The sequence below is a fragment of the Lissotriton helveticus genome, chromosome 4_2 (assembly GCF_964261635.1).
Source record: "Lissotriton helveticus chromosome 4_2, aLisHel1.1, whole genome shotgun sequence".
In the NCBI taxonomy this organism is placed as follows: domain Eukaryota; kingdom Metazoa; phylum Chordata; class Amphibia; order Caudata; family Salamandridae; genus Lissotriton; species Lissotriton helveticus.
Window position 1 is genome coordinate 145,628,658 of NC_136064.1, and position 12,452 is coordinate 145,641,109.

A 12,452-nucleotide genomic window follows, 5' to 3' on the forward strand; every position below is an offset into this window, starting at 1 on the left:
GTCATAATATAGTTGTTAAAAAAATCTTTTTTTTATAGTGTATTAAGTGTTAGTATATGTGTTAAAAGTTTTTTGTAATGTATGTTCGCATTTTTTTAAATGAATGAATTTTAAGTTATTTTATTTTTGCCTAACTTAATTCCGTGGTGGGTTGTGGGTTTATAGGGGAATAGGGGAGGGGGGGGAGTAATTTAATTATAGTAAAATAAATATTAATTTTTAGAGGTTATTAATTATTTTTATTTCAATTTTGTGTTTTACTTCTGTAGCTGGTTATGGTTTATAGGGTAATAAGTGTGGGAAGTAATTTAATTGTAATTAAGTAATTATTTATTTTTATTTATTGGTATTGATAATTAATTGATTAATTGATCATTTTAATAATTTTACTAATTTATTATTCGGAGCGGGTTGTGTGTTTATAGGGGAATAGGGTGGGAAGTAATGTAATTGTAATTAAGTAATTATTGAAATTATTTTTGTGTATTGATAAATAATTTACTAGAAATTATGTATTAATTGGTACTTGTTTTATTACTTATGAATGTTTGGTACTGGAAATTAATTTGTTTTAACTAATTATTAATAGGTACCTAATTCTCAATAAATATGATTTATTGTTTTTATAATTAATTGTTTATTAAATATTTTGTAATTGGCAATTAATTTTTTATTGGTTTTGATGATTAATATTTTTTTATTTAAATAGTAAATCATTACTTTCTCTACTGTTGCAATCACTGGAGTGGGAATAGTAATTTTTACACCTACGCTATCCAATACTTTCCCTACTGTTGCACTCTCTGGAGCTGGAAAAGTCATTTTTACACCTACGCTAATCAACACTTTCCCTACTGTTGCACTCTCTGGAGTGGGAATAGTAATTTCTACCCCCTCACTATCCAACACTTTCTCTACTGTTACATTTGGTGGAGTGGGAATAGTAAATTATTCCTACCCGCTATCCAGCACTTTACCTACTGTTGCACTCACTGGAGTGGGAATAGTAATGTTTACCCCTACGCTATCCAAAAGGTTCCCCACTGTTGCACTCACTGGAGTGGGAATAGTTATTTTGACCCTCCTGCCACCAACGTTTTCCCTACTGTTTCACTCACTAGAGTGGGAATAGTAATTTTTACCCGCCCGCTATCCAACGCTTTCCCTATTGTTGCAGTCACTGGAGTGGGAATAGTAATTTTTACCCATACGCTATCCAACGCTTTGCCCTACTGTTGCACTAACAGAAGTGGGAATAGTAATTATTACCCTCCCGCTATCCAACGCTTTCCCTATTGTTGCAGTCACTGGAGTGGGAATAGTAATTGTTACCCTCCAGCTATCCAACGCTTTCCCTATTGTTGCACTCCCTGGAGTGGAATAGTAATTGTTACCCTCCGGCTATTCAACACTTTCCCTATTGTTGCAGTCACTGGAGTGGGAATAGTAATTTTAATCCTCCCGCTATCCAACGCTTTGCCTACTGTTGCACTCAGTGGAGTGGCAATAGTAAGTTTTTCCCTCCAGCTATCCTACAGTAAAAATATTGAATATGTTTTAATAATATTAAGTTAATATATATGTATTAAAAACTAAAAATGCAAGTGTTTTAATTACATTAAATATTAAATACATTAGTTATGTATTTATTTTAAGGTTAACTATTATTAAGTATGTTTTACTTAACTATATTTATTATTTTAGTAATTTTACATTACTTTTAAGAAATTTTTAAAATTTGATATTTTAACAAACTAAATTGTTTACAATGATATTTTGTATTCAATATTTTTGTACTTACCTGTTTGTAGATAGGAATTCAATATTCTGGTAGTCGATATTTTGTCATCGATATTTTTGTAGGTCGATATTTAGCTCCTTGATATTCGGTCAGTGATTCATTAAAACATGGTACCAGATCTCCCTTTCAAACAAAGTGTAAACCTTCATTCAGTAACTAGTTTCATCAAGAAAAGCTCAATGTTTTTTCCTCTAAGGAGGTAGTGCTCACTCAACTGGCTCCTTAATAACACTCTGGCTCCGCTAAAAGGCATCCTACACATTACAGATCTTCTTTTCAAAGTGTTGTAAAAGTTCAACCACATCACCCCATCAATGAAGAAGTCACACTAGCTCCTTCTCAATGCCTCAAGCCCTCAATGCCTAGAATATCATCTTCACAACCATCTGCATCACTTCCAAGCTAATTAGAAACAATAACCTCATTTGTCTGGCCAAGAAACTCCCCACCTGTGAGAGACAGCAATGCACAGGTGATCTTCAGACTGAAGACAAAAAGAAAAGCTGTAGGAGGAAGAAGAAACTTCAGTCCTTCTTCATCTATAAAATCAGCAACTAGAACTACATCTCAAACAACATCAGAGCTGTCCTGACTCTCCTGACATTACAAAAACAACTGAAGACACATCCCTTTAAGGAGCATTCCTTTCCACACAATCTGAATTTCTTAGTTCCTTGAAGAACTGTAAATGTGCTTGAATTATATCCCGGTTCAGTTGCTTGATTGTTCATGTTTTTTTTTGCTTCCCTGGTAGGTTTGCTCACCTCACGAATATCATTATATACATACATAGATAGCAGCATACTGCTCACTCACACATTCTCACACACAGAGTCTAGGAACACCAACAACATAGATTGTATATCATACATTATGTTGGATAACATTGCACATCATTACATGTACAATGCAATAACTTGTCAGATTCACTCTGCTGGTAAGTAAATTATATATGTTTAGTCGATATACAATTTTATCTAATCTATCAATAGGAACAACAGATTGTCTGTTACAGTCCCCACCCTGCTAAAGAACTGGCAAATACTGCTGAGTTACCACACACTGCCACACACCTTCGTAGGGTACAAAATGCTGATAAACGAAACATTAAGGAGCATATTTAATGGAATAGTGGCGCAGATCAGCAAGTTACCTTGCTGTGCTGCCTTGTGTTGCAAGGAAAGGACCGAAATGCACTGTATTGATTAAATATGGTGTATTTCTTACCTCTCCCCCTGCATTGGTACTATTTTGGAAGCCTTGGGCAAATGCAGGCACCCTTGCACCATACTGCATGGGTGCTTGTTTTGTAGGGAGTTTTGTTTTTGCGCAGGAAAGGACACCTTCCTGTACAAAAACAATACACAGAGGTGTTTTCCTCTTTCTATGTGTCCTGCACACCTAGAAAGACTAAATAAATTAGAAGAAATAAAGATAATTCTCCTTGTTACACCTCACTTGGGGATGCATGTGATTTCGACACATTCTAGCTTCACTGGTCCATCTGGGAATGCTTCAAAAAATCACCCACCACAACGACCATGACACAGATCTCCGGTGCTGAGTAAAACAACGCAGCCATTTGCACTTCATTACATTAGACCATATTTATAAAGCATTCAAATACATGCAGAGTAGCTTTGCGTGGCATAAGAAATATAACTGAGAAATTCGTTTTGTGCATGTGCCACACTGCATGGTGCAAGGATGACACAAAGTCCTCATAAATATGCTCCTATATTTTAGAAATCTTGTCTCTTTTCTATCTCACCTTCCACCTAAATCTGCAACAAAACACCCCATACTCTAGTCACATTTGCAATTCACTCTCTTCCCCATGTTCTTACAGTTCCACAGTTTCCACCATCTCCAGCCATCACACCTCTCTTGCATGCAATGAGTCATGTTTATCAAAACATAAAGCATATCTCTCCATTCCTCTTCCCTCTCTGCATCTTAAGTCTTATCATGTTCCTCCAGGAGTGTGTTATTAATCTCACAGACACACACCAGCATCCACACTCAAACATAATGCTTTTGATACATTTTACACTGTATTGTGTTCTACTTTCTCTTACCATCATCCTATCCACACCACCATCTATGCATACTTTTCTCTCCGGCCAACCATGATACCGTAACACTATTGAACTCCCTCTTCTTATCCTACACTGTGTGCGCTCTTAACTTGTCTTCCATTGGAGTTCACTCTTTTCATTGACTTTAAATTGGTTCTGTATCAGAATTCATGCAGCTGCTCAATACAGCTTCATATGGAAAGCAGTAAGCAAAGGTCCATGCTCTATGTGATGGACTGCAGTTCCCTGTGGGCTGATTGCACAGGTTGTAGTCCTCAAGTACCAGAACACTGAGATTTTGATCTGGCTGACAATGTGGCCCTGAGCAACAGGAAGACCCACATTATTCCGAGACACTTGCAGATGGTCAGAGTCACTGTCACCCCGGGAGGAGTACTCAACACCCATACTGGGCTGCTGCCCTGGAAAGCTGACAGCCACAAGGCAGATGGCTAAGTCAGCAAGTGAAGCATGACAGCCAGTGATGCAAAGCACTTTGCAAAGTCTTTCTTTTTCCATGCAACTATTTTTCCTCTCTTCATATTTAAATGCTTCTGATAAACAACAGTGTACACTGACTCCAGACTAGAGCTAATGCAGGCACCCATGCACCATACTGCAAACGTGATTGCATTACAGAGCGAGGTGTGGTGAAGCCGAAGTACAGCTGACTCCGGAGCACGGGGCCCGCTGTTCGGTCCCGGCACTGGTGGCTTCTCAGGTCAGCATGATGTGACTCTGGGCAATAACTCACTTAATCTCCCTGATGGCCCCTAGCGCTTAGAAACCCTTAATGGGTTATATGTTCACACTCTACCAATAGGAATTGATATTATTGCAAGCAGGATTCTTATTGTGCAAGACAGGACACCATCCAGCTCAAAAACAATCCTTTGTTGCATTTTCTGCTTTATATGTGCGGTGCAGAATACAGTGCATGTAGAAAGAGGAAATAACTAGGCAAAATTAAGAACACCCATGCTACACCCATGAAATGCCTTCCCGGTGCATAGTGACTCAAGGAAGCCACTCACTTACTCCAGATTTACTATGCCATGGTGGCATAGTATATCAAACTTAGGGGCCGGTGTTGCCCTCGCATCAACTTACGTTAAACAAAGGCATTCCAAAATCTGACTCAGAGTCATCTGATGATACTCAACATCTACAAGTGGAGGGATGCAGGCAATTCAAGGAGATAATGTGATCCTCCTCTCAGCAGCAATATCTGCTACCAGCACTCACCAAAAGGAAGAGGAAGAGGAGGGTGAAGATGAGCAGGAGCTGGTCAAGGAGGGGTACATGGATAAAGAGGAGGGCAGTGTTGGCCAAATGCCTAAAAGAATGAAGGACACTACTTCACTTATGTGGATTGCCAATCCCCAGCATTTAACCGCACAGCCACAGAGGCTACCACAGCTTAAACATCTACCATCTACTCACAGTCCTCACATCTCAGTCTGATGCGTATATTCTTCTATACAGTCCTACCATTAAGATTCATAACAGTCTTACTCTCAAACATCTGAGTGAGGAAAGGTATCCCCTATCCATGAATCTCCTTCACAGTTTCCAATATGCCACGGTCCTCCATGCTGGTCGGTCTGCTGGTCATGTCAGAGGGCATCCCATGCATGGCAGGATGGCTTGGGCTCATGTTGGCCACTCAGGGAAGACATTTTCTAACAGCAGAGTGATGTGCAGCAGAACATTTGTGTACAGGGTCTGCTCTGTCTGACACTTCAATCAATAAAGGGGGTTGTTAAGCGTGACTACCCACCTATGAGGGTCTTAAGGCACTTTAGACTCACTTCATACATTTCTTTAGATGATTGACATCTTCCTCCCCCTGGCTGGTACGGTCCACTTTCATTTTTCAGGGTGAGAGCACTGTCCATGCTCGTGGTTGATTCTGCTTCCACCTTACTTGTAGTGTCAAGCTGACATCCCCGCCTGTGTGCTGAGGATCTTCTTTCCTGTCCTGCTGGAATTTTGCTTGGACAGGCCAGTCAACTGAAAAGTGTAAATAAACAATTTATTTGTGGCTAGCTCACTATCCACAAGGAAATCAATAAATCAATCTTTTGTAAAGCATACTACATACCCGCGAGGGTCTCAAGGCAACGGGGGTGCTAATGATCAAACAGCCAGGTCTTGAGTATCCTCCTGAAGGTCAGCAGGTCTTGTTTCTGTCGTAGGCTCAGTGGGAGGGTGTTCCATGTCTTGGCAGCGAGGTGGGAGAAGGATCTTCCACCGGTGGTTGTTATTCGGAGGCGTGGGATGGTGGCAAGTGAGAGGTCAGCGGAACGTGGCTCGTGGTTTGGTGATGCAGAAGGAAAGCCGTCTGTTGAGGTAGGCTGGGCCGGTCTTGTGGAATGCCTTGTGTGTGTGGGTGAGGAGCTTGAAGGACATCCTCTTGTTGACGGTGAGCCAGTGCAGGTTTCTCAGGTGGGGGGGTGATGTGCCGTGGTGTCATATGTGGAGGATCAGTCGTGCCGAGGTGTTTTGGATGCGTTGTAGTCGTTTGATGAGCTTGGTCGGGGCTCCTGCATAGAGGGTGTTTTCATAGTTGAGTTTGCTGCTGACGAGGGCCTGGGTAACTGTCTTGTATCTGTCGGGATACATCTGTAGATCTTCCGGAGCATGCAGATGGTGTTGAAGTAGGAGGAGGAGACGGCGTTGATTTGCTTGATCATTGAGAGCCTTGCGACGAGGATGATTCCAATTTGCGTGCTTGGTCAGTGGGTGTCGGGGCTGCCCCCGGGGCCATCCGCCACCGGGAGTCATCCCAGGCTGAAGGGTTGGAGCCGAGGAAGAGGACCTCTGTCTTGTCCGAGTTCAGCTTCAGACAGCTGGTCTTCATTCAGTCGGCGACGGTCTTCATTCCTTTGTGGAGGTTGGCTTTGGCAGTAATGGTGAGGGAGAGGCTGAGTGTCATTGTCGTAGGAGATTATGTTGAGGTTGTGCTGTCGGGCTACGTGTGCGAGCGGGGCCATGTAAATGTTGAACAGCGTCGGGCTGAGAGAAGATCCCTGGGATACACCGCAGATAATCTCGGAGGCTTTGGAACAGAATGGGGGCACGGTCCTGATGTCGCCCGTGGCGGCAATGAGGGCAGTCTCAGTGCTGTGGTTGCTGCGGAACCCTGACTGGGAAGGGTCCAGAATTCTGTTTTCTTCGGAGTATCGGGTTAGCTGTCTGTTGATGGTTTTCTCAATGACCTTGGCTGAGAAGGGGAGTAGAGAGATGGGCCAGAACTTCTTGAGGTCTCTTGGGTCTGCCTTAGGTTTTTTGAGTAGGGCGTTGATCTCGGCGTGATTCCAGATCTCTGGGAAGGTTGCAGTCTCGAGGGAGAGATTGATGACGTTTCGCAGGTGGGGTGCGATGGAGCTGCTTGCTTTGTTGGTGCGGGAATGGGTCTGACGGAGAGCCGGAGTGGATTGTACGCATGGTCTTGATTGTGTCATCGATGCTCACGCTGGCCCAGGCTAGCAGCGGGTCGTGGTCGATGGTGTGCAGAGGGTCTGTTGTGTTGCTGCTGTTGGGGCTGTCTGGGTGTTGAAGCTGGCGTGGATGTCTGCTATCTTGCGGTGACGAAGGTGCCGAGGGAGTTGCACAGGGCTTGCGATTGCAGGATGTCGTTGGTGTTGGAGCTGGGTTGGAGAGTTCCTTCTCGATGTTAAAGAGCTCCTTGCTATTGTGTGTGTTTTTGTCGAGGCGGTCTTTGAAGTAGGTCCTCTTGGCCTCCCTGATGAGGTGGTGGTGGTTGCGGATAGTGTCCGTGTGTGCTGTGTGGGTGTCCGGAGTTTGTTCACTGTGCCATTTCTTCTCCAGTGTCCGGTAGGAAAGCAACAAAATACCAATTGCTGACATTGTAGTACAATGATCTAAATAATGGTTATCCTGTGCAGGACTATAACTGTTATTTAGAAGTAATCACACAAACAATCAAATGAAATGCTTGCTACAGGATAGCAACATCAAGCACTGCTATATTAACAATAAACATAGCATCAGTGTTTAAAATGCGCCTGTGTCACAAGTCACGTCACTCCCAGAATTTGATATGCAATCGTACCTATTTGTGAAATGAGAACTGGAACCCCAGAACTCTTTGAAAAAAAGGTGAACAGAATGAAATATTGATGCATGAACTTTTGAAAAACTTGGACCTATGACTCAAGTCATGATGAAAGGAAACAAACAAAACATGACAGTTCATCTCTCAGACCACAACAAACTATAAGACAAATATTAAGGAATTTGTACTTACTGTCTCCCTACTGCTGAAAAACCTTTCAGCCAGGCATGGATGGTCAGCAAGACAGTGTGTAGGCCGTCTGGTCATGTGGGGTCATGATGGCACACTCTGTATGTGGCTGGGAGAATACACCCATAATGCCCCAGTCCTTTATGTGGCCTGTGGGCCTAGCTATTCAAGTTGTCCCAGTGTTTGCTGCACATTTTACCCCACGGGTTGAAAATTCCCACTGCACTGTAGTACGTGGCACTGTACCTCCATATTTGGGCATGCACTGCATAACTCAGCTGGATTTCTTGTTCCCTTTAAAGCTGAGGGTACTTTGCTAGCACCCCCTCACAAATAATGGTTAATTCTGTCTTTCTCCTGCCTTTCTCCTCAAGTCACTCAGCCATGTTGGGGGCAAGATTGGTGCTAGGAGCCGCAGGATGGAGCGGGAAGCTTCTCTAAGTTGGTGGTGGCTTCGGATAAATTCAAAATGACTCACTTTCACTTTCGGTATGTCATCTCCTGTGTATCCACAGTAGTCACAGTTCCCTGCCCTGACCAAGGCATCTCCAATTCATGTGCAGAGCAGCATTACCACACATGTGGCGGAATCTATTTACATGCGGCAGAATCTCAACACACAGGATAATTTATTGCATCAAAATGAGAGATATCTCAATATGTATGTATGCAGTAAGAACCAATAGACCACCTAGCACATGTGGGAATTTAATAAAGGTTCCTATCAACCCTCTACAAGTGACTGTGGCATGTCTATATAGAGATGCATTCTTTGGTTGATGCATCTAAGGACCTGATGCAAGCATTGGGACCGGCTTGGAGGTGAGAAGAGGCCAATGTCCCTGAACATCCTCAGAGAAAATATCCATTGGCAAAAAACTATAGAGCAGCTTATTCATCACATTGGCTAAGATATCCTGAGAGCAGCATGCATCAAAATCAAGACTTGGCTCCCAGTCAGAAACCATGTCCATGATGACATCAGGTGGGAAGCGGAATCTGAAAATCACATCTCGACTGAACAGCCAAAAGATATAAATCCTGTGCCTAAAAATGCCTCCGCTCTCCTCCACCTAAGATCATTACTTAACAATGCAATGGGCACACACATAGTCAAAACTGAAACAAAGTTTGCTTGAGTTTGCTCCTTTTCATGCATTCATCCTGGCTGTGATTAGCTGTTGGGCTAACAAGATTCTAATGGAATTTGGTGAGTGAATTGTAAATAAAATATCAAATATTCATCAGGTGTGTGGGAAGAGTTTGGATCAATGTTATAATTGAGGTTTCAACCTATGATATTTCTGACATTTTTGAAACTCAGAGATGTGCTGTATTTACAATAATACAGTGCACCTTTGCATTTCCACAAGCACTAACAATCCTGCCTAGCATCAGCACAGGCACCCTTGCATCATGTTGCATCAAAACCTCTGATACCTAACATCCTCCAGTGCATTTTTTCCGATGATGATATGACACCACTATTTGATGTCGAGCCTCAGTCTCGCAGCCTAGTAGGGAAGGAAGACACAGGTTAAGGATCAAGAACTCATTGAAATCCCACCAGAGCACATTACTTCCTTTTTTTGGGTCATGATGTTAACTTTATCTTCGATGACCTAGTTATACAGCAGTAACAGCTACATGATCTCTTGTTACTTTCACAGTTAAAGACATTTTAAAATATAAGTTGAGAATTTAAACCAATATATGCACCTTATAACTTACCATGAATTCCTCATCATAATTTGCATTCCTCTGGTCCTTCAGTTAAGCGGTACTACCTACCACTTCCCACAAAAGAATCACCCAAAGATTCTCACCTGGTTGTCTTCTGTGTTCCACATCATGGCATCTTCCTCTATCCTGATCTGCTTCCCTTTAGGGGCGCTGGAGTCATAGGTCACTACATTGACCAGTCTGATACTGCCTTCGGAGGAGATCTGGATGTTTACAAAATCAAACACCGCCGGCACATCACCGTTTTCATCAAAGAAAATGTCTTCTCCCGAGCTGGTTTTAAAGTGCACACTCCTCACATAGTGCAGCATCTGAAATTAGAAACAACAGGACTCTTGTGAAAGTAAGAAACACACTCATTTATTCTTTCTTCCCTATCAAGAACATATGTGTATGTAGCAAGGTTATTGGATGAAGGTTGTGAAAAAGACATAATAGACAATAAAATGCAGAACACTCCCATGGTGGAGAGGAAACCTCCTGCCCATGCACCTGATGTGTTACCCTGATGTGCTCCCAACACAGAGAGGAGTGAAATGGACCCCCTTTCCCACACATAGTTCTTATTTTGTCCTCACAATCTTGAACACTGTGTACAGAACTTCTAGTAATTCAACTTCAACCAGCTCCATCCGCCCCACCCATGAATGAAGTAATATGTGACATCATCAGCAGTGGATTACGGGCGCGCGAGTTATAGTTAGTATAACTAACTATAACGGGGGAATCTCAATGGTTTTATATGAGTGAAATGTCTAACTAACTATAACACCCCCAAAAAATATCATTTTCCAGTGAATTTCTAAGGTTTTTTATATGCTAATTCCTAATTATAACATGTCTTAAACCTATGTTTTTTCAGTGAATTTCTAAGGTTTTTTAAATGTTAATTCCTAACTATAACATGTCTGAAACATATGGTTTTTTCAGTGAATTTCAAAGGTTTTGTAAATTACAATTTTTAAATGAATTCATTCTTATTTTTATTTTTTATACTGATTTACAATTTTTTTTAACTATTTATTTTTAGATATTTTATTTTTTAAATTACAATATAATTACATTATACATTACATTACAAAATATACTTTCTCAGAATTAATTACTATAGTTTAAATACTTTGCAAATAGGCAATAGAATTTTAAGTACAGTACTTACATTTGTTGCAATGGGCAACACAATTTTAAACACAATGCAACATTGAGCTGAATGGGAATTTCTAGTTAAATGCAATTAGTTAATTTATGGATTACTTTTCTAACCACAGGACTCGATCCTAGATTCAGTCCTGGGACATCTCCTGTAAACAGTTGAGTAAAAGCGTTTTGGTTACAGTAGGGATTTTTAAGGAATATTATTGTATTTTAAAACTTTTTCACATAGAATCACCAATGTTACCTAATGGAGTAAATTCACTTAGCAAGTAAGTAGTGTTATCGTTACTTTTTCTTACTCAGTGGTGGATCCTGGATCCAGCACTGGTGCATCTCCTGTAAACAGTTAAAGGAATGTGTTTAAGTCATACAGGCGATTTTTAAGTAATATTTGTAGTTTGTGAAAATAGACACGTAGAAACTTTTCTGGTGAAAACCAGACAATAGATTCCTATGGAAGGAAATACAAGTTACTGGTAAGTACAGTTAGAGTTACTTTTCAGGGTTAGTGCTGGGCTAAAAGATGCAGCACTGAGTTCTCTCCTGATAACAGGTGAGTAAACTGGAATTCATTGTTCGGATGATTTTAGGTGAATATTTAAAAGTTCCGAAACTCCACACACAGAAGAATTTCCAAGTAAAACCAGTAAATGTTAGCCAATGAAATGAAATTCAAGTTACTGATAAGTATGATTATAATTATTTTTCAGAATCAGTACTGGGCTCCAAGATGCAGCACTGGGGTATCTCCTGAAAACTGGTGAGTAAATCGGAATTCGCTGTTCGGCTGATTTTAGGTGAATATTTTAAAGTTCCAAAAGTCCACACAGAAGAATTTCCAAGTGAAACCACTCAATGTAACCCTATGGAAGGAAATTCACTTAGCATGTAATAATAATAACAATAAGGGAGTTTTATAAAGCCCGCAGTTACGCTCAGGTAGCATGTTCCTGCGCTAAGACAGACAAAAACTCATACAAGCAGGCCACAGAGTCAGCTAGAGTTATCGTGTGTAAAGATGTGTTTTTAGCTTCTTCCTGAAGTCGGCTTCAGACACTTCTAAGCGAAAGTCCAAGGGTAGAGCATTCCAGCCATTCGCCACCAAGTAGCGAAAGGATCTGCCTCCCATGCGAGCCCTTCTCATCCTGGGGACCTTTAATAGGCCACCCTGGGAGGAGCGCAGCGCTCGCGTAGGTTCGTATCTGGAGACCAGACTCTGGAGTGGTGCTGGTGCCCTCCCATTAAGTATACGGTGACAAGTACAGAGGGCCTTAAACTCCACCCTGCTCTTCACTGGAAGCCAGTGAAGAGTGTGAAGGGCTGCTTTAGAGGCCGATCTTTTCGGAAGCTTCAGAATGAGGTGAGCTGCTGCATTCTGCAGTACCTGGAGATGATTTAATACCTT

The 12,452-nt window shown here is 41.6% G+C and overlaps 1 protein-coding gene across 1 annotated transcript in view; it reads right to left on the reverse strand.

Moving 5' to 3' along the window:
* Positions 1–10,524, reverse strand: part of LOC144751991 (vomeronasal type-2 receptor 116-like) — a 64,467-nt gene extending 53,943 nt beyond the window's left edge. Inside the window, exons 1-2 of the mRNA XM_078639950.1 lie at positions 10,471–10,524; positions 9,976–10,203 (exon numbers count right to left, since the gene is read on the reverse strand). Of these exons, the coding sequence (XP_078496076.1) occupies positions 9,976–10,203; positions 10,471–10,524 (282 nt within the window). The remainder of the gene's footprint in view (positions 1–9,975; positions 10,204–10,470) is intronic.
* Positions 10,525–12,452: the final 1,928 nt, after the last annotated feature.